Raw genomic sequence first — 22,058 nt, 5'->3', positions numbered from 1 at the left:
CCTCTCCCCCCTGGGTCCTAGAATACAGATGTGCACCACAACTTATGCAGTACTGGGAATTGAACCCAGGACTTCACGCATGCTAAATAAACATCCTAATTGAGCCACATTCCCTCGCCTATACACGGCACAGTTTCCTTGTCCACTCTGCTGCTGCTGGGCCCTTAGATTAATTCTGGATCTTGGCTTTCATGAACATTGCTATAATTAACACGGCTGTGCAGGTACCAGAAGTGGTATGGCTTATTCATATAGTAGCTCGAGCTATTATACGGATTTCTATCATGGCAGCAGTCATTTAATTCCCACCCGGAGTATATAAATCCTCCTGTCTCTCCCACCCACCCCACATTGGTAACCATCATTGGATATTATCTTCCTTTTTTTCTTGTTGTTGGTTCTCCTTGGTTATTTATTTTTGTTTTTTTGTTTTTGAGGGTGTTATTTTGGGGAGGGGGTTTAAGACAGGGTTTCTTTATGTAGACTTAGCTGTCCTAGAACTTGCTCTGTAGATCAGGGTGGCCTCGAACTTATCCTGAGAGCTGGGATAAAGGGCATCTGCCACCACCACCCAGCTAGTTTGTTTTTTAATTGTATTTATGTGTTTGAGTGTTTTGCCCGTATGTATGTGCACCATGTGGATCTGTGGCCCATAGAGGTCAAAAGTGGAACCAGGTCCCCTGAAACTGGAGCTACAGATGGCTGTGAGTCACCAAGTCGACACTGGGAATCCAACTCGGCTCTTTTGCAAAAGCAACAAGTACGCTAACCATTGGGTCACATCTCCAGCTCCTAGAGTCCTTTTTTAAAAACATGCTTTGGAGATGGTTTTGGTTTCAAGCTTCTTCCTAGAGCGCTGGCAAACTCAGGGCCTGGAAGTCAAGTCTCAGGAAGTCTACTCTGAACCTGCTGAGCACACACACCGAAAGCAGAATGTGTCCCCAGGCCGGGAGGAGGGGAGTGGAGACAAAGGGACGCGTCAGTCAGCCCTGTGAGACAAAGGAACTCTACAGCAGTGACATGGCATGAAGTGTACATGTCCAGAATGCCACACAGCTAAGCATCTAGTAATGCTTAGAATGGCTAACAGGGCACCGTGACATACTCTGGCCTTTCAAACCAGCACATGGGCATGGAGACAGAATACACACAAGTTTCAGGCCAGCCTAGTCTACAAAACCAAGTCCAGGCTAGCTGGGGGTTTAAAGGGACATTTCCTAAAAGAAGGGAGGGAGGGAGGGAGGGAGGGAGGGAGGGAGGGAAGAAGAAGAGGAGGGGAGGAGGAGGAGAGAGGGTACCAGTGAAATGGGCAGATGGTTCAGAGTAAAATACTTCCCCAGCAGGCTTGACAACCCATGATTTACTAGAAACCACATTAACAAATAAACGAACAGAATACCTGAATGCAGTGCACACACAGACAACCACTCACACGTGTACGGATATATACAAATCAACGTAGAGTAAGGAAGTAGGCTATCAGTTCCCCTCTGAGCAGGGAGAAAGAGCTGGGATTCACTCTGTGACGTACCTCCCTTAGTCTGGTAAGCATGCTGGTGCATAAGTTAAAAAAAAAAACAAACCAAGACTCAATCTTCAAAACGAAATAACCAGCTTTAGGGTTTGATTATTTTAGGGTTCGAGAGAGGGCTCAGCCATTAAGAGTATACACTAGTCTCGAAGAGAACCTAAGTTCAGTCCCCACCTTCACCAGGCAGCTTACAACTCCCTGTCGCTCCAGGTCTAGGAATCCGACCCCCTCTTCTTGCCTGTGGTCTTGTCCACAGAGCCACACACATCAACACATCATTAAAAATCAAACCTTTAACACCATAACCAACTGTGACGTAAAATGTGGTTGCACACGCTTTGGTAATGCCAGCACTTGTGACGCCAATGCGGGTGAATCACCCTGAGTCTGACTCCAGGCCTGGGTTACATAGTGAGATCTTGTTTTTAAAACAAAACAAAACACCCTCCCCAAAACCCAAACCTTAAAACCAACCCTCTCAATAACCTTACATCCTCTATTTTCATGGCACACCCAAAATAACATCAGCTTTAAGCAGTCATTAAAATCCTCTGTGGATCTTCTTACTCGCCAAAGCCCAAACCGTACCCACACCTTTATCCTTGCGGATGACTAGTGTGAAGGTAACTCTGGGTATTTAGGTGTGTGTGCACAATGGTGTGTCAGGCTTCGAGCCTTCAAAGGGTGCGGCTCCCACACCTGATGCCTTGGGGAATAATTCCTCCAGCACCTACACACACAGCTGCACAGCCTGGGCCAGGGCCACACCTCAGCACATTCACACATGTTCTCCCACCTTCTCCAACCAGAACCCTTTCCCCTTATCTCTGAGACAAAAATCTTACACAACAGCCAAGGCTGCTCTGGGACTTATCATGGAGCTCAGGTCTGGAACTCGCAGCCAACTCTCCTGCTTCAGCTGTGTAAATGCTGAGATGACAGGAACAAGCTACCACACCTGGCTTCAAATTGGACATCATTAATGAATAATCCTACCAGTGGCCACTGAAGAGAAGGAATTCTGCCTAAGGTTAGAAGACCTCATCATTCAAATAGGGAGGACTTTTCCCTCTCTATTTTAAAAGTACTATGTGCTTGTCTAATAACTCCTGATACTGTGTAGCAGGAGATGCCTGCCTACCTTATCCAGCAACAATATTCCCTTTGAGAAGGAGCTCTGCCAGGCATATGCATATGTATATGAATACGTATATGTGTGTATGTATGTATATGAATATGTATATGTGTGTGTGTATGTATGTATGTGGCCCTTGATCCCTTAGAGCACAGTCCTGTCAATCCACAAGTATTACAGGAGATGTAGGTGCAGAGAGAAACATAAACACCACCCAACCGAAACAAGAAAAGAGCCTGAAACTCCGCCAGTGCATCCCATAGGCAGGTCCGACATCAGCACCCACAACCTTGACACGGTTTTCTCTACTTCTCTCGGTCCTTTGAAGAGCAATGAGATGTTTTTAGAGTAGCAGAAACAAGACGATTTTGCGGTTTGCTCTGACAGAGGAAGTGGTAGGTAACTTGAATAGATCGGTGGTGAAGAAGCAGGTGTGGGTTCTGGGGACGGGCAAGGTTGGAGTGCTGGCGTGTAAGCCTCACGGAAACCCTTGGATTGTTACTGTGTGCCCGTGAGCCATTCAGAAACTGCCTTGCTATGTTTTTGTTTTGTTTTGAGACAGGGTCTCATAGAACCCAGCCTGACCTTCCCAAGCGCTGGGAACATGTATGCGGTCACCTCTGGCTTCCTGGCGTCCTCTTGGTCTCTGCTTAGTGAAATGGGCTCTTTCCTCTGCACTCTCTGACCTTTAGGCTTCCTCTCATCTTCTGTGGGCACGGTTACAGTTCTACCTTAAACCTCAGGCGGATTCTTCCTGAGAACATAGCTATACCTCTTAGGCGGGTCTGATCTTTTCCAGGAGAGGGAAAAAGAGAAAATACCATAAACTCAGTTTCCTACATCCCTTTCTGTCTTTATTATGTTCTTTTTTTTTCTCCCCTCAGGATCATATTTCTTGACCAATTATAACAATTTAAAGGGAAGAAAGCCCAAAAGTTTCCTTTCTAAAGTCGGCAAAACCTTTTTCTTGTGGTTAAAGTAAAACGCCTCTCCTAACTTTGTGTGCTTGCCCTGAGCACAAAGGGCTAGGAGACTGGAACCAGTGTAGTCCAGTCAAATGTTCTACTATATAGACACACGAGTTGTCATTTCCAGATAGACAGGCTGCACCAGTCAGCCATCAAGCGTCTACCGAGTGCCTGACCGCTCAGGACAGTTACAAGATCAGCCTGGTATGATGCTAGAGTGATGGATACCTGACTGTGAGTCAGGAGATCTACCAATTATTTGACTTGGGGGTTGGAAACCCCAGCTTCCTTATTTCAGGGCTTCAGTCTACATACACATACAGGTGGAGATTAGCCTGGGCTGTGGGTTTCTTCCAACTAGAAACCATGAGGAAGTGTGAAGCAAGGGGATGAATTCCCTCATCCCTCTATTCCCAGCTATCTCCAGACAGCTGGAGAGTCTGAGCGGATGACTGTAAATTTTGATGCCTTCAGTGGCCCAGTGTGGTCCACCCGGATGTGTGGACACTTTCGCCCTGGCCAAAGGGGCCACCCACATGTGTCCGTGTTTATAGAGCTCCAGTCATACTTTCTCACTCATAAAGTGTCCCAAGCTCTTCCTGCCCCAGGGCCTTCACACATAGTGGACTTGCTGCGTGGGCTTCCTACAGGAATGGTGGTGGCTTTGTACCTTCCTCAGATCTCTGCTGTGGCTACTTCCTCACAGGTCACCTCTTACAAGTCTCCTAAGTTCTTGCCTGTTATGTTATGTTATTTTGGTTTTGTTGGTTTGGGTATCTGTTCTTTGAGTTGCTGGGATAATCATTTTGTCTGTTTGGGGGGGGCCCCTTGTCTTATTCAGAACTGTACACTTAGCCAGGCATGATGGTTCATGTCCGTGACCCCAGTTTTTAGAGGGTGCCCTAGAAGGATCACTGTGAGTTTAAGACTGAGTTCTCCGTCAGCCTGGGCTAGAGTGAGACTGGAGAGATGGGTCAGCAGTTAAGAGCACTTGTTGCTCTTGCAAAGAAACTACTTCCGTTTCCAGTACCTATGTCAGGGGTTCACTGACCTCCAACTTCAGCTCCAGGGGCTCGGACACCATCTTCTGGCCTGGATTGATTCTATACTAAATTCTGAGGGTGCTGATGGACTCTGGATTTGTTTCCAGAGTCACCTTCTTCAAGACTCTTGAGATTCTGTTTCGACTCAGAGGCTTCAGGAATTTTTTTTTTTTCATTGTTTGCTTTTTCTTTGTCTTTGGTATTACGTTTTTTTGAGGCAGGGTCTCTCAATGTGGACCTGACTTGCCTGGAACTCACAAACGTAGGGATTGAAGGCAAGAGCCACCATGGCCACCCTGTCTGCTCCTTGATAGATTTGTCTTTTTTTTTTTTTTTTTTTTTTAACCTTGAGGGGAAAAAATTAAAGGCTCTTATGACCTCACAACATACCTCCGCCGCAGTGACATCATGACCGCGTGATGGCGTCACAAGGCTCTCGAAGTCCCTTCCAGCCACTCCTCAGAAGCCTCGAACCCAGTCGGAGGCGCAACGCGCTCTGGGCGGCGCTTTCGCGCGCCGATGACGTCACACCCAGCGCTGGCGTCACGTGCCCCCCCGCGAGGGGTGGGGCCTGAGGGCGGCGCTTCCGGTCGGCCGAGCTTGGCGGCCGGAGCGGCGGCGGCGGCGGCGGCGGCCGAGTGGCGGGATGGCGGGCGCCGTGAGCGAGGCGCGCTTCGCGGGGCTGTCGCTCATGCAGCTGCACGAGCTGCTGGAGGACGATGCGCAGCTCGGCGACATGGTGCGGGGGATGGAGGAGGTGAGCTCCTCGGAACCGGGGGGGTAGGGGGTGCTGGGACGGCGCGCTGGCAGCCAGAGTGGGGCCCTGACGCGAGAATCGGGGGCACCGAGGCCCCCAGGCCGGTTTGAGTCGGGGATCGGAACCTAGAACCGAGACATGGGTTCTTTGGGGCCGGGAGAGGGAGTGAAGGCGCCGAGATTGGCTTGGTAGGGGTGGAAGTGACTGCCGCTGAGTCTCCCAAGGACTCTAGGGGACCAAAGCAGGTAGACCAGGCATGGGTTTGGGAAGGTTTTGAAAGGAAAGGTTGGAAAGTCGCGGGGGGGGGGGCGGGCACTGAAGCCAGTAAGAGCGGATCGGATCTGGGGACCAGCTCGTCTTGACGGACCGTTCTAAGATGGGCTCGTGGGGAGCAGAGTCTAGGATGGGATTCAGAGAAGGGGGTCCTCGAAGTTCAGAGGCCACAGACAGCCAGGGTAAGGTGGGAAGGGGCCCAGCGGCTGCCCGCTCTCCCAAAAGGCCCTTGCCCGTGAAAGTGGCTTTGGGAGAGTTGGCGCCAGAGTTCCTTCTTTCGGTGGTTCTGTGAACGGTCTGAGCGAGGATCCCGTTCCACAAAGCATCCCGGCCTTCTTGTAAAGAAAGGATCGAGGGAATTCTCTAGCCTGTCTGCCTCTGCCCCACAGCTGTCTGCCCACCTCTTTGGGGCTCCTGAAATTGCTTCTGGCAACAGAGCAAAAGGGAGCTGGGAGCTGACTGCTGACCCCCCCCCCCTTCTCTAGAGCCCAACGCCGGCCCAGCCTCTGGAAGGCATGCGGCCGCCCATGTTTCTGGTTATCTTCCTCCACACCTCGCCTGTGGTTTGCTAGGAGGAGTGACTGACTTCACCCTTGCCGATCTGCCCTCCGGACTTCCCCTTTTTCCTTCTCTTCCCCAGTGGTCCTGACGCTGCTGTTAGGAGCCTGGAGCTGTCTGAGCCAGCTCTCTGTGGCCCACTACCTCCTTTGTCTTGGAAGTCTGAGCTTCCCTAAGTCCGAAATGCTTAGTTGTTTTGCCTCCTGCTAGAAGCTGCAATGGGGGGCTTTTTTTGGCTTGCTTTCCGAAGAGGAATTGTTCAGCACCCAGCCAGCCCCCTTCCAAGGGGGCTTGTAAGAAGGTTGTACATTCAGAATCCCTGGAAAACCCTCAACAGATCATTGTCTGCCGCTACAGAGAGGCCACTGTAGTAAGATGGTATCAGGGTTTCCATTAATACACCCCTTGTATTCACGGGCTTGGCAGCTTGGCACATAGAACCTTGCCCTGAGATGCAATTTCCCCAGTTTGTGGGCTCCATGTGGTACTGTATTTTCAGAGAATAATAAGAGACACCCCCCCCCCCCAAATTCCATCTTTTCTTGACTGAATGAGAATTCCGTGCCTGCACGAGAAAGGACAGTCCTTGCTTGGCCTCAGTGCCGTTTCCAAGAGACGTTTTGTTGGCCGTGTGCAGGGCAGGGTGTCTTTCCAGCTTAATAGTAAAACGATGGGTATGCCTCTCAGCCTGTGACCCCTGCCTGCAAGCTGCCACTTTGCTGTATGTGACTCCTCTGTTTCAGTGAGAAGAGCTCGTGGAACTCCGTAAGTGGAACATCTAACGACATAAACTCGTACTGAGCGGCGGGATGGCTGGGGAGTGAGTCAAATAGTCTGTGACTCCAGTCTCCCCATCCTCCCCCTAGAAACCTAGAGATGGGTTTGTTGTTTGGTTTTGTTTTTTGAGACTCCGTGTAGCCCTGGCTGCCCTGGAACTCACTCTGTAGACCGGGCTGGCTTCAAGCTCACAGATCCACCTGGTTCTGCTGGCTAAGTGCTGGGATGAAAGGGTGGAGGACTGACCGAACCTGAGGAGACCACAGAGTGAAGTTACTCAGCAGTAGAGAGTGTCGAGCTTTTAAAACGGGAAAGCAACTGGAAAACCAAAACACCTGGTTTGCACACCCGGTGTCCTCGTTAGGGGCGGTGTTTTCCAAAGGGATGGGTGGAACTCCCGACAGTGGGTTTTTATTTTATTTTATTATTTTATTTTTTTTGGTTGTGAAAGTTTCCCTCCCCTGGCCGTTGTGTCACGCGTTTGTTTATTTTGGGATGGTTTCAAGAGAGAAAGTGGAGAGTCTGTGAACCAACCACTCCTGACCAAATGGAGTATTCTGTGAAAGGGTTAGGGAGCTTTTGGGCTTTGGGATGGTAGACTGCGGTGGAGTGGGCCTGGCTGTTTCTGGTGCTGTGTGGACTGTCTGGCAGATGACAGCACCTCTCTGAACAGCTCTTGGGAAGGGCGGGATGATGATGCTTCATAGAGTTGACAAGGGTCAGGTGAGATGGTGATTTTTAAACACCGGAGCACAGTTCATGGTTAGTGTTCAGTAAAGAGTAATTGCGGGGGCTGGGCGGTAGCTCTGTTGGCAAGGTGCCCGCTGGAGAAGCAGGAAGGCCTGAGTTCAACCCCTAGAGCCCACATAAAAAGCCAGGAATGGTGCCGCACAGCTGTCCTCCATTTGTCTTACACCCCCCCCCCCCGCCTTCCCCCAGGACAGGGAGACAGGAGGCTCCCTTAGACACACTGGTCATCCAAGTGGGGGACCTGCAGAGACCCTGTCCCAGAAAACAAGGTGGGCTGGACCCGAGGCGGCAAGGCACGCCTGAGGGGGAATGTCTGAGGTTTTCCTCGGACCCGCAGACTCTCTGCTATGCATGTTGCGTTGTGTGTACCCCGTGTGTATAACTGATGAGCCGGAGAGACGGCTCAGTGGTTAAGAGCCCTGGCTGCTTTGCCAGGGGACCTGAGTCGAATTCCCAGCGCCCACATGGTGGCTAGCAATCATCTACACCGGGCCCATGCTCTCTTCTGTACATGCAGATAGACCACTCATATTCATAAAGACATGTTTAAGAAAGAAAAGAGACTAGTTGATGTTACCCTAACAGATGAATAAAGTTTCGGGTTTTTTTGTTGTTGTTGTTTTGCTTTTGTTTTAATTTTAAAGTAAATGTTGACCTGCTGTTAGCCAGTCAGGGGTCGTGTGACTCAGTGGTTCAAGGGAGCATTGGGGAGTGGAATGGGCCTTTCATATAGCACAGCTGAGATGAATGCTGGTGCGCTCTCTCTTTCTCTCTTTCTCTCTCTCTCTCTCTCTCTCTCTCTCTCTCTCAGCTGGTAGACGGACGTGTTTTAAATTGTAGGGTGAGGCTTCTCGCAGCCCCAGGGGATGTTTTGTGGCTGCTGTCAAGTGTGGCTTGGTGACTGTTAGACTTAACTGCTGTGGGCACTGTCTTCACTATTTTAATTGCAGAGTGTGAGTTTTAGCACGGCTCCCGGGCATTGACCTGATGGTGTGCCCTCTCTCCCTCTCTAGGCCCTGCATGCTTTCTCTTTTCTTTTTTGGGGGGAAAGAATTGTGTGTGTGAGTGGGGAGGTGGGGAACGGGACTGGGACAGGATGGGAAACCGACATGGGGGCTGAGACAGGGTCTCCCTGCATAGCTCTGGCTGCCCTGGAACTCATTTTGTAGACCAAGCCGACCTAGGGAGATCCACCTGCCTCCCAAGTGCTAGGATTAAAGGCCTGCCTGCGCCGCCATGCCTGGCTGAATTTGTTTTGGGTACACACGGGTGTTGATGCAGAAGTGGGGACCAGAGAACGACTCTGAGGAGGAGGCTCTTTCCTTCCTCTGTGGGACGGAGGGATAGACCTCAGGCTTGTGCAACAAAGGGCCTTTACCACCTGAACCAACAGTTACAACCTGTGGGTCTCCATCCCTTTGGAGGTTGAACAACCTGTCCACAGTCCACAGGCTTCTTGTAAGAACGTCGGAAAACACAGATATTGACATCATAGTTCACAACAGTAACAAAACTACACTGAGGAACTAGCAGTGAGTATAACTCCATAGTTGGAGGTCACTACAACATGGGGACCTCCGTTAAATGGTCGCAGCGTTAGGAAGGTTGAGAACCCACTGGCTTAAACCGCCTCACTGGCCTGCTTTCTTACTTTATTTTTACTCGGCAGTGGAAGTCGCCCTTATCTGTCCACATGAACCCCATTGACTGGCAAGGCACTCCCATGAAAGGAACGGGTGCTTGGGGGATTAGGCGAGTACACCGGACCTCTCGGGTCACTTCTCCCTGTGTGTCTCCTATGGAAAAGGCTGCCTGGTCTGTGGCTAACACGACCGCAGAGGATTCGAATTCCACGGCTTCGGTCCTGTGGGGATGAAGGTACCAGCCAGCACACAGAACTGTCGGGAGTCTGAGAAGACGAGTGTTTTGCGGAAAGGAAAGAAAGAACTCTGGCCTGGAAGTAGTTACTTCCTTGAGGCCTGGTGGGCTGTGACTCGTGTGTGACAGCAGCCACTGCCCCAATCATAATGGCTCATTGGAATGGAATGCTAACCTGGGACTCCTTCGGAACACACACACACACACACACACACACACACACACACACAGAGAGGCTGAATCGCTGGTGGTGGGACTTAGGTTTTTGGAAGGCAAGAATTTGAACTTGAGATTTAGGCAGTGGGGTCACACTCCGAACGTAGCCCTGGCTATCCTGGAACTGACTATATAACCAGGCTGCCTTCAGACTCAGAGCTCCGCCTGCCTCTGCCTCCTGAGTGCTGGGGTTAAAGGCGTGCACTGTCATACCTGGGTTTTCCTTTTTTTTTTTTTTTTTTTTTTTTTTTTTTTTTTTTTTTTTTTTTTGGTTTTCTGAGACAGGGTTTCTCTGTGTAGCCCTGGCTGTCCTGGAACTCACTCTCTAGACCAGGCTGGCCTCGAACTCAGAAATCCGTCTGCCTCTGCCTCCCAAGTGCTGGGATTACAGGCGAGCGCCACCACTGCCCGGCGGGTTTTCCTTTTTTTAGATAGTAATGTTACAGGTTTATGGGAAGATCTGAGAAGAATCACATGACTGGGTGAGTTCCTTTTAAGTTACTTTAAGTCTGTGCCCTTCAGTTTTCTCAGCATTTAGGGAGAGTGGTGGTGCCTGCCTTTTTAGGGATTTTATGCAACCCAGAGGGAGTGGTCCCCAGAGGCCAGCGCTCCCTCCCTTTCTTAGAGCTTTTCTGCGCTGGATAGATTGAAGCTGGCTGAATTGTCTGAAGCAGCTGGATTGTCACAAATTCGAGACCAGACTGGGCTCAATTGTAAGAGACAGTCTCTAAAAAAAAATGAAAGTGACTAGGGTCTGGGCCCGGCCAGTCTCGCTGCCCCTTGCGGCACCTGAGCATAAGCTCCCTCAGTCAGACATGTTCTGTGTCCCTTGGCCTCTTCTTTTGTGTGGTCTGTGGCATTTGATAGGCATTTTATAACCCGTTCCCTTCCCTGTGGCCCCATGGCTTCATTTTGTCACATGTGTGTTTTCTGCACTGTCACCGGAATGGTGCCTGATGAACAGGGCGTCCCCATCAATGCCACGGTGAGCGGTGGCCTGGCTTCAGTGGATGAAGAGTGACCCGGATTAAGTGCAGAAGAGGGGTGCCTGTAGGTGAAATGAGGACCCTGTTGGAATGTGGGGCTCCCGCAGGGCACCTCCAGGACAGGAACGAGTGTGTGCAGCTCTGGGGCTCCTCCAGAACCAGGGACCTCAGCCAACCTTCCCTGGGGTTTGGAAATCAAAGCGACTATAAGGTAGGCATTGTGTGGTCAGCAGCAAGGAGGTGCCATCAAATAACCGGAAGAAGTTCTGGGAATTGAGTGACCCCCCATTTTGATGTCCTCTCACTGTGCTGTTTCTGTCAGAACTGGCCTGAAGTGACCAGGAGTGACCATTTGCACCTGATCTGCAGTGGCTGTGCCCCTGCCCTAAGGAAGGCCAGCTGTGTTGTTCATGAGGCCCTGACTGACTGCAGTATTTGGAGTGTGCGTTGCCATGGGGATCTGTGTGTGTGTAGGGGGAGGGCACACAGTCCAAGGTTAGCTGCAAAGACTCGGTGACAGTTGACCTGGCAGCCTCTGGCGCCGAGAGCGTGCTGAGACTAGAGTTGTATTTGGCTCTTTCCTTCCTGGCCGTCACTTGGAACAACTCTCCGGAGCAGCAGGACAGGGGCGGACGCATAGCTCCTTGTGGGATTTCTTCATGAAGAAGGGAATTCGAGGTGTGAGGTGTCATGTACTTGGGATTGTTGTCTCAAGGCTACATGACTAACAATCACTTAGCAAACTCACTTGGCCCTGGAGCCGAGCTTGCTGTAGAGACCAGGCTGGCCTCAAACTCACATCCCTGCCCCTGCCTCCCAAGTGCTGACCTTAAAGGGCATGTGCCACACCCCTGACATTTCTTTTTTTCTTTTTCTTTTTCTTTTTTTTTGGGGGGGGGTATGTTGAGACAGGGTTTCTCTGTGTAGCCCTGGCTGTCCTAGAACTCACTCTGTAGACCAGGCTGGTCTCGAACTCATAAATCCGCCTGCCTCCATTTTTTTTTTTTTTTTTTTTTTTTTTAATTGTGCATTTTTATTTATGTGTGTGCCTGTGTGGAAGTCAGGACAGCTAGTGGGAGATGGTTCTCTACAGCATGTAGGCCTCAGCGATTAAAGTCAGAGTGCTGTCATGTAGACATGCTAAGCCATCTGGCTGGCCACATACTTCTTTTAAATCAAAGCTTTTGTTATCTCCAAGGGTTAGCGAGTGGCCTCTTAAGGTCCTGTTCGTGTCCATAGCTCAGCACCCGGCACAGTGAAGGGACGCAGTGGTGGCTAATTAATATTTGCCGACCGACAGCCAGTTCCCCTTTGTGTGCACATAGCTGAGTTCGAGGTTTATTCATTACTCAACCCTTGTGGAGAAGCTGTTCTCTCTGGGGATGTGAAACCGGTAAAAAGCCACAGTTTTCTTTTTCGGTCTTCCTTTTCTTTTTTTGTGGGGCTGGGGATAGAACCCGGCAACTTCTGAATGCGAGACAGGTTCTCTACCACCAAACTGGACCCTCAGCCCCAAGGATCATGCTGGTATACACAGACAGCTAAATGCACAAAACAGGTTTTAAGTACTGGAACTCAACACACTGTAGTCAGGGGAGTCCCAGGAAGCCTTTGGGGCATGGAGGAAGGTCACAGAGTGTTTTCTGGCGGAGCGTGACTCAGCTGGGATCCAGAGGTTGAGGTATAGGTCATTAGGAGCTAAGGGAGTGGGCCCTAGGGCCTGGGTGGACAGCAGAAACAAAGATTCCCCACAAGGTTCTGGAGCTCCGCAGGCACAGTGACATACTAACATGCTTGAGGGACCAGTGCTCGGTTGATGCTAGAGAGGCAGGCGGGCGGCACCAGATGGCCTTGCCGGCCGCCAGGGTAAGGAGCTTGGCCTGATTCTCTGGAGAGCCACTCCAGGATTTAAGTCAGGGAGCGTTGCGGTTGGCTGCCCTTGACATTTATGGAGATGAGTCTGCTCTGCGTGGGGGAGTGTGGGGGAGTGTGGGGGATGAGTTAGAGGGGGGATAAGATGAGGAAACGGGAAGATCGGTTAGGCTAAAAAATAAGATCAAACCTCGAGCAGCCACAGTAGTGGGCTTCAGGGCCGGAGGCTGTGTTCCCGCCGAGCCACTGGGACTTGCTCTGCCCAGCTGGGGTAATAGTGAACTGGTCAGTGTGTCTGTCAGTTAACAAGGTAGAGAGGAATGTAGTGGAAAGCTAATAAATCTGTGTGTGTGTTCAGCAAGAAAATGACAGGGAAAAAGGCAGCGTGAGTTTTAAAAACTCCCAAAATTGGGAATATGTATATATGTATGTATATGTACATATATGTATATATGTATGTATATTTGTATATATGTATGGATTTGCTTTTTGGAGATGGTGGGAGGATGATAGAATCTTGCTGTGTAGCCCAGGCCAGCCTCAAATAGGTGCTCTCCTGCCTCAGGCTCTGAAGTACTAGGACTGCAAGGTGTGGCTATCATATGTGGGAGGAAGTGGGGAGACTGAGATAAGCTTTGGGGTGCAAGGAAACTTTGAGGCAAGTTTCCCAAGTACTAGTTTGCTCACTGTTATCACAGGAGTCTCAGCAACAGCATCCTAAGACAGGCGTCGTGTCGTTTGCCGGTTACCCCAGCTGTGGGGTGCTCAGGTAGGCGCGTGACTTAAGGCTAGGCAGGGACACATAGCTGAGACTTTTTATTTAATAAAAGAAAAGCAGCTGCAGTTCAGGTGGCGTTCATGTAGTCCCCAGTACGGGATCCCCAGTGCGTAGAGGCCCTGTGTGGTCCTAGTACTTGGGAGCCAGAGGCAGGGGGATCAGGCTTTGAGGACCAGCCTCGGCTGTATAGGGAGATTGCCGCCAGCCTGGACAAGAAAGAACAAAATAGCATCCTATGTGGTTATCCCAAGGATTAAATCAGATAGCCTGTAGAAGCCAGTGTGGTACCTGGCAGTAATAAGGCTGTGAGCAGAAAAGGCCGTCCTGCCCTAACGCAGCCGTAGGAGGCCAGACACTTCCCTCGGGCATCAATTGCAGCTCCCAGCAAGTAGAGTTAGGGAAATGGTGGTTAACGGGGTGGGGAGGGACTGCTTAGGTTCTTTCTGGCAGGGTGGGGGGAGTGGGGGCAACCCTGGCTGGTGGGGAGGTGGGGTGAGGGAAGGGGGACTTGAGGGGTTGGGAGGGTGGGAGGTGCAGTTCTGGAGGCTGTGCCCCTGCGTGCAGTGTTCTGATTTTCTAGATCATAGTAGATGCCTGGGGCCCTGGAGCCTCCTGGGGGATCAATGGGAACACAGTAGCCGTTGGGTATCCGCAATGAGTTCTGGGGCAAGGTGGAAGGCCTCGTGAGTTTTATGGACTCTGTTTCAGGAGGTGGGTAGCCTGTATTTGTTGTTTCTGATCCAGCATTGCAAACTCTTAGAAAACCTGACAGATCAGAAAGCACCCCAGGGGGCAGTGTGTCTTTTCACCATGTGGGTCCCTGGATTAGAGTTCAGATGGGCAGGGTTGGTGGCCATGCCACCGGTCCCCATAGCATGATTTTCAGTGGCTACTTGACATCTTCTCTGTGTCTTTGTCCTAATGTATGTATTCTGAGTACTCAGGTAATCCCCTCCCCATGATAAATTCTGTTAAATGACATTTAGCGATTCCCCCCCCCCTAGTGGGTTAGTGTTGGGACTGCAGTGACAGACTTATTGCAGAGGGACCTATCTTTCAGTCATCAAGGGCGTGAACCAAAGGCACTTGTGGACCCTGGACCTGCTAGTACCTTTTTTTGTGCCCTCTACCTCCCCCCCTCCATGCTCCTGGCCTTTGCCTTCTGATCTTCCCACAGAGGCCTGAGGCGATGGGTAAGCCCTGTTAGGAACTAGAAACACGGAACTGTGAGCTAAAACAGGCGTCTCTTTATAAGCTGATTAACTCTGGTATTTGGTCATAGTGATGGAGAATCAGGAATCAGGATGGCTTAGGCATCTGGTCCCCTACAGGAGTGAGCTAGGCTTTTGTTAGGAAACTTAAGTAGAATAATCTAGAGAGCAATAGTTTCTCATTTTGACTGATTTCTTTTTTTTCTAACTACCCACAAAAAGTAGAAGAAAAAAATCCTCCAATTAGAATAGGATTTTTCTCCTTTATACCAAAGTGAGAATAGGTAATAAAAGTCATGAAAACCCAAGTCAGAGGCGGGGTTAGAAAGGTCATGTCAAGATGCGTGTTAAAGATAAGAGGGAAACATCAGAAGACACACAACCCAGGGCCCACCAGGATAGACAGCTTTCCGTTTGGACTTCATAGAGACCAAGCTGGAAGACGCCCCCACACCAGCCTCTTGGAAGTTGTGGGTAAGAGGAAAGAGAGCCCAAGACACCTCCGCTGCTCGGGTGGTTGGCCTCAAACAGAAACCACCAAGAAAACCCAGTTCCCCGGTCCATGCGGTGGCCTCCCTCGCAGTCCCACGGCTGAGAGAGGAGGGTCACTTGAGCCCACGAGTTTAAGACCACTCTGGGCAACATGGGAGATCTGTCTCCCACAAGAGAGAAAATAAACGTAAAAGTTGGGGTTTAGAACTTTAGTAAGCTGAATTTTGTGCGGGGTGTGGACAAGGGGAGAGAGTCTTCGGTTTTAAATGACCACAGAAGGCTGAGCTCTTTCCACTGAACTGAGTGTTCCAGTCAGTCTACATCTGTCTGTCTTTGCCATCAACAGGGGTGACTGAGGGGCAGAGAGATTGCTCAATGGCTAATGGCAGTTGACAGCCTCAACTCGATCTCCAGAACAAACATGGCAGAAAAAGAGAACTAAATCCCATGCTGTCTTCTCAGGTCACGTGTGTGTCCTAGCTCCTGCATATCCATTGTGGCATGGCTTGTGTCTGTGTGACGTTCTCATCCATTTGCATTTCTCTTTGTGCAAGCACGCACATACACATGCACAGACTCACATACTCGCAAACATTGAAAGTTTTTAAAAGAGACTCATAAGCTAGGCATGGTAACGTGTGCCTGTCATCCCAGTTACTTGGGAGGCTGTTACAGGAAGATCATTTGAGCACAGATGTTAAAGACCAGCAGGGCAGTGACATACATACATACATACATACATACACACATACATGCATACATACATACATTCCAGGGCTTAAGAGGCAGAGGCAGGCTCAGCCAGATCTCCGTGAGTTCAAGGCCAGCCTGGTCTAGAGAGTGAGTTCCAGGACAGCCAGGGCTACACAGAGAAACCCTGTCTCAAAATAAACAGTGTGATGCCCCTCACCCCTCCTCGTGGTGAGCTTGGCCTCTGCTGCTCCTTAGCCACTAATCAAGGGCCAAATGTGGTTGCTTCCAGACCTCTTCATTCTGGGTTTATTTGCTTAGAAATTATGCAATACTCTCCAGCTGGTGAGCTGTGCGTGGAAGGACGAGGGCTGCTTCTGTGAAGGCCAAACTAGCTATGTGCTTTCGAAAGGGCTGATCCAAAGTGTTACACTAGGAAAGACCCAGAGGCTGGAGGGTGAGTGAGATGCGGGCTGGACCAAGAACCAGTCAGAGCATCCCGGGGAATCTGCTCTCACAGTGCCCGAGACTTGGAAGGCTCAGAGGAAGGATGTGACCACGTCAAAATGAAGTGGAGGGGCCGGGCTGTGGGTAACAGCCCTCCTTTCTTTTACAGAGGACCCAGGTTCAGTTTTCAGCACCCACACGACAGCTCACAACCGTCTTTAACTCCAGTTCCAGGGGATCCGGTGCCCCTTTGTGGACTCTGTGGGCACTAGGCATATATATGGTACGTGTGAAGATAAAATACCCATACACAAAATACTTTTTTTTCTTTTGAAATGAAGAAAGGGGAACCTTTCTTTAATGAAAAGACCTTGGCGGTTAGGGAGATAGCTCAGGGCAAAGTGCTTAAAAAGTTCCATCCCTAGAAACCAAGTGTACAAAGCCAGACTCCCACAAGATTGCCAGGTAGTGGGCCGTGTGCACTTGAAGCCCAATGCTGGGAAGGAAGAGACGGGCCAGCCAGTGAGGGACCTTGTCTTAATGTAAGACTGTAAAGCTGACACACCTGAAAAGAGTTAACTGTGTCCTCTGGCTTCCACACACGTGTGCATGCACGCATCACCTGCACCCACACACAGGAAAGACCTTTGTCATAAGTGGGGGAAAAAATGGGCACATTCCTGCCTTTGAAATGGCTAGCCAGTGCATGGGGGAGGTAGGGTTATGAGTGTGGGGCCAGCCAGGACTACATAGTGAGAGCTATCCCAAAGAAAACCAACCAACCAAGGTGTTTGGTGTGAGGGCGTTTTACCCAATCTGCCCAGTTAACTAACTGGTTACAATTATGTGTGGTGCAGAATTTCCAGGCTTAGCAGCAAAGGTTGGAATTCAGTGGTCTGGGAAAACTAATCACACACACCTCTCTCTCTCTCTCTCTCTCTCTCTCTCTCTCTCTCTCTCACACACACACACACACACACACACACACACACACACACCACTTTAGGTGGGTGGTCCAGCCTGCCTTCCCATCCTCGGGCCTTCCCACCTCACCCAGGGTCCCGAGTTCCCACAAGGCCAGTGGCTCTAGTCTTAAAGCAGGGCTCAGTTATCAGAGCCACTCAGACAGGTGGCTTGCGCCTCACACCACGTCTAAGTAATTCCAAGTTTCGAGAGCTTGATTATTTTTATCTGAATATTAGGAAATCAGTCTTCTAGGAAATGGCAAGCAAGCCCTGGCGAGTCCTCCTACCAGAACTAGGACACTGGCAAGCTGTGAGTCCCAGAAGTGACTTCATTTCTTCTCTGGGACAGGTCCGTTTGCTTTCAGGCCTCTACGCTTGTGTTTCTGTGAGCTCTTGATCCTCATGTGAGTGGCGTCCCAGTTCTTAGCCTCCTGGCCAGCTTGGTCTGAGTAAGTGGCTTACTTCTTCCATCCCAGCAACAAAGTATCCTTACTTGAAAAAGAAAACTGTGTGACTGGACATGGCTGGCCCATTTGTGTGTTTGGTTTTTTGAGACAGGATTTCTCTGTACAGCTCTGACTATACCAAAACTCATTCTGTAGACCAGGCCAGGCCAGCCTTGAACTCGCTGAGATCCCATGACTGCCTCTGCCTCCCGAGTGCTGGGACTAAAGGCATGCGCCACTCTACCCAGGAAACCTCTGTTTCAGCCAAGTGGGTGGAGCTTTTGATAAGCAGCTGGCGAGTTCCTTCCTGAGTGGGCTGTAGTCTTGGAGATGGTTTCACACAACCCCCGGGACAGTTGTATTTTGGGCCAGTTTCATAATGTTCCGCAGCTCCTCCGCTGTATTTCTGGACCAACCGATCTTCCTTCTGTCGCTTTGCTAAGCAGTCTGACTCTGCCACTGCTAGGTTCTTCTCAGGAAAAGGGAAGGGAGCTCTGAATTGAAGGGAGCAGCCTCAGACTGCCGAAGCAGACCTGGGATGGGGGTAGGGGAATGACTGTTGGCCTGGACCACACAGGCCTCCTGAACACACCGAATCCGTTGGGAACTGACTTTTGCCATTGGTTAACTCTTTCTGAATGGGAGATGGAGTTGAGCTTTCTAATAACCACAGGGCCAGCAAGATGGCTCAGAGGGTAAAGGTGATGTCCTCCGAGCCTTCTGAGTTTGGTGATGGAAAGAGAGAACCAGCTGCTATAAGTTGTCCTATGACTTCACTCATGTGCATGTGTGTATACACACACACACACACACTATGTAATATAAAAATGATAACATACCAAGGCTGGAGAGGTGATTCAGCAGTTAAAGGCATATACAACTCCTGTAGAAGACCCGAGCTTGATTGGCTCATCCGTGTGTAGCTCTCTCTCCAGCGCCAGTACTCACGCACATACCCACACATACAGATAGGGGAATATACATCGTTAAAGAGAAACTTAGAGCGGACAGCCTGTGACTGCGGAGACTTGCAATCAGATGAATGGGTAAACAGTTGCTGTTAACTGGCTGAACGTGTGCCCTGTGAACCACAGTGTGGTCTGCAAGCCGTCAGCAGTCAGGTTCCCAGTGCAATGTCAACCCTTGGCTGTGAGTGGCAGAGTGGAACAAAAGCTTAAGGTCTGTCGTCTCATCATTGCGTTTCAGGGAGCTGTAAGTTTATCTGAGGTGGCAAAGGTTAAATGAAGATGTGGTCAGTGGACGATGGCCTCACTAATTGAGCAGTTTGAAAGTGTCATACTCTGCAGACGATAACGCCCTCTTCCAGAAGTTTTGTTTGTTTGTTTGTTTGTTTTTCTGGTCTTTTGAGACAAAAGGAGCCTCATTGTAGTAGTCCAGGCTGATCTCAGACTTACAGCCATCCTCCTGTCTCGGCCTCAGAGTACTGGGATCATAGGTATAAGACGCCACCATGCCTGGTTCAAAAAGTTGTCTTTTTAAAAGGTGAAAGGGAGCGAAGCCAGTATCATGGTGTTCCCGTGTGAATTGTGTTGCCTGTGATCAAATAAGGCAGAAAGCTCTAGCAATTCAGCTAGCACTGGGAGACATGGAAGATGCCGAGGAAATAGTGTCGAATGCGGAGCGTGACCCTGGCACTGCAGTCAGGATACAGAGCGAATGATAGCACACTTTGGCTTTTAAGTACTTCAAGGTATTGGGGTGACTCCGTAGATGGCCTTCAGCAAGGGCACGGCCCTTTACATGAAGAAAAAGGGTGTTTTAAAATGTGGGCAAGAGCCGGGCGTGGTGGCGCATGCCTTTAATCCCAGCACTTGGGAGGCAGAAGCAGGTGGATTTCTGAGTTCGAGGCCACCCTGGTCTACAGAGTGAGTTCCAGGACAGCCAAGGCTACACAAAGAAACCCTGTCTCGAAAAAAACAAACAAACAAAAATAATAATAAAATGTGGGCAAGAACCCATGATAGGGTTACATGTGGCTATGTTGTGTGCAGAAATAACAGACAGACAGGCAGACAGACAGACAAATAGTGGGAGTGAGTTCTAGGTGGTGGTTGGAAGTGGAAGGTGGTTGTCTCCATCTGTTCCTCAGCAGAGCCATGGAGAAAACACACTCTGGGCAAACCTCAGCCTTGTGACAGCAGGGCAGAGAGCACAGATGCTGGCACAGACCGGGGTGGGAAGATGGGGACCGGCCACAGTGACATGTTCAGTCGCTCCTGGAGCTCCCTGGCCCTTTATGATTGGATCAGCTCCATTTCCCCTCCCCTTTCCAAGGCACTGCGCTGTGTGTGCATGCAGGCCACACCGCTAGTGACAGAACACATGGCCCTGCCTGGACTAGGGCAGCGGCCAACCTGCAGAGCCTTATACACGGAGATGACCTTGACCGTGAGACGCTGGAGGTCTGGGATGCTTTCAGGTCATTGTCGGGGGCTCTTGGGTGTGCTTCCTGTGTATTTGCTGAGTGAATGAAGGAATGAACTAATGAATGAGTGGCCGGTTACTGCGTTAGAGCATGGCTGTGACTGACCAGGATGAGCAATCGCTTGTGGTTTTTAAAGATAACACTTTTAATTGAAATAGGATTACACATTTTCCCCACCCCTTTCCTCTCTCCAGCTCCTCCCCATACCGTCTCCAATTCTTCCCAAGCTCCCTCCCCCCTCCTCAGATTGATAGCTCTTGTTCATTGCTAATTGTTGCATACTATATATATATATATATATATATATATATACATATATATGTGTGTATGTGTGTGTGATATATATGCACATATACATATAGACTTATATACATATATATGTATGTGTGTGTATATATATATATATATATATATATGTATATGCACATGTCTTTTTTGTGTGTGTAGGTTTCAAGGCTGACTACCTTGTGTTAGACAACCAGTAAGGGTACCCACCCGTGGCAGGAAGCTTCTCTCTCACCTAACAGTCCACATCTGCCTAGTTCTTTATCTAGGGCTGGGACCCCATAAAGCTTCCTTTTTAATGAATGGGTAAATTACAGTGGCCTCAGGCCTGTCTGATAACTCCGCTTTCTTGTGCGAATTGTGCTTTGTCTGTGGGGAGGGTTGAATATAGCTGCAGAGGGTTCCCCAAGCCACCTCGTGTGTGTCTGGCATCCATCGTCATGATCTTACCCTACTCCCTTTATTTAGTGCTGTGTGCACAGTGCTGTGACAGACCAGGATGACACACCAACCGCTGGGTAGTAACAAGCGTCAGACTGTGATGCTGACAAAACGACGTTTGCCAGTTAAAGACTGCCCTCGGAGGAGCTGTACAGCAAGGACAGGGGGTGGCAGAGGAGTGAAATTGTGTGTGTGTGTGTGTGTGTGTGTGTGTGTGTGTGTGTGTGTGTCCCTGTGAGGAGGCACACCCCACTTCACCTTCTTCCATCTTTAGTTCACATTGTTGAGTCACAGGACCAGAAAAGGAAGAGAGAGGTCATAGATACCGTTCAGTCGGTTGGCTTCGAGGAATAGAGCAGGAACGAGGGTGGACCTCGAAGACTGAAGAAGATGCCAGCACTGTGCCTGTGCCCTGTGGCAGCTGCAGGAGCTAGGAGTCTGGCATGGTGCGCCCTGGCCCCTCTTTCACTTCTAGTCATGGCCACACTCCTCCACACTGGGGACTACCTCAGTACAAGGGGTGGCAGAGAACACTGAGCAGGGAGGGTCTAGTTTGAGGTGGGGCTGTTCAGATAAAGGCAACTCGGAGCCATTGCCAAGCTTGGTAGAGGTGTGGACAGGTCATTGGGGACCTAGGAGTCACATGGACAAATCTGGTGGCATATGTCATATATGCCAGGGTTAAGACTTCTGCTTATTGCCCAGTAACATGTTTGCTTGTTAAATAAAGCAAGATTGTTCACCTTGTGCATATGCTAGGCCTGCAGAGAATGGGAGGTAATCAGGTTGTCACCTTCAAGTGATTCAGCTGGATCTTAAGTGCTGGATCCCTGGATTCGCATCATGTGACAGGCTACCTATACTGTTAAGAATTTCCAGCTGGGCCATGGTGGCGCACACCTTTAATCCCAGGACTCGGGAGGCAGAGGCAGGCGGATCTCTGAGTTCCAGCCCAGCCTGGCCTACAGAGTGAGTTCCAGGAGACAGAGAGACACCTTGTGTGGAAAGACAGGAGACAGGGAGCCACGGAGGGGATATTTGCTCCTGTAGTTTCAGGAGCATTTCTCGTGTAAAGAGGAATCGGGGACTGCATTTAGGAAGACACGCCTGTAA

General features: G+C 50.1%; 1 protein-coding gene across 1 annotated transcript in view; it reads left to right on the top strand.

Annotated features, from left to right (window-relative positions):
• The first annotated feature begins 5,281 nt into the window (after positions 1 to 5,281).
• Positions 5,282 to 22,058, top strand: part of Vps37b (VPS37B subunit of ESCRT-I) — a 28,594-nt gene continuing 11,817 nt past the window's right edge. Inside the window, exon 1 of the mRNA XM_021186810.1 lies at positions 5,282 to 5,434. Coding sequence (XP_021042469.1) covers positions 5,324 to 5,434 — 111 coding nt within the window. The 5' untranslated portion in view covers positions 5,282 to 5,323. The remainder of the gene's footprint in view (positions 5,435 to 22,058) is intronic.

This window comes from Mus pahari, chromosome 23, assembly GCF_900095145.1.
Source record: "Mus pahari chromosome 23, PAHARI_EIJ_v1.1, whole genome shotgun sequence".
Classification (NCBI taxonomy): domain Eukaryota; kingdom Metazoa; phylum Chordata; class Mammalia; order Rodentia; family Muridae; genus Mus; species Mus pahari.
Note: the sequence above shows the minus strand (reverse complement) of the source record. Positions and strands in the feature narration are given on the sequence as shown.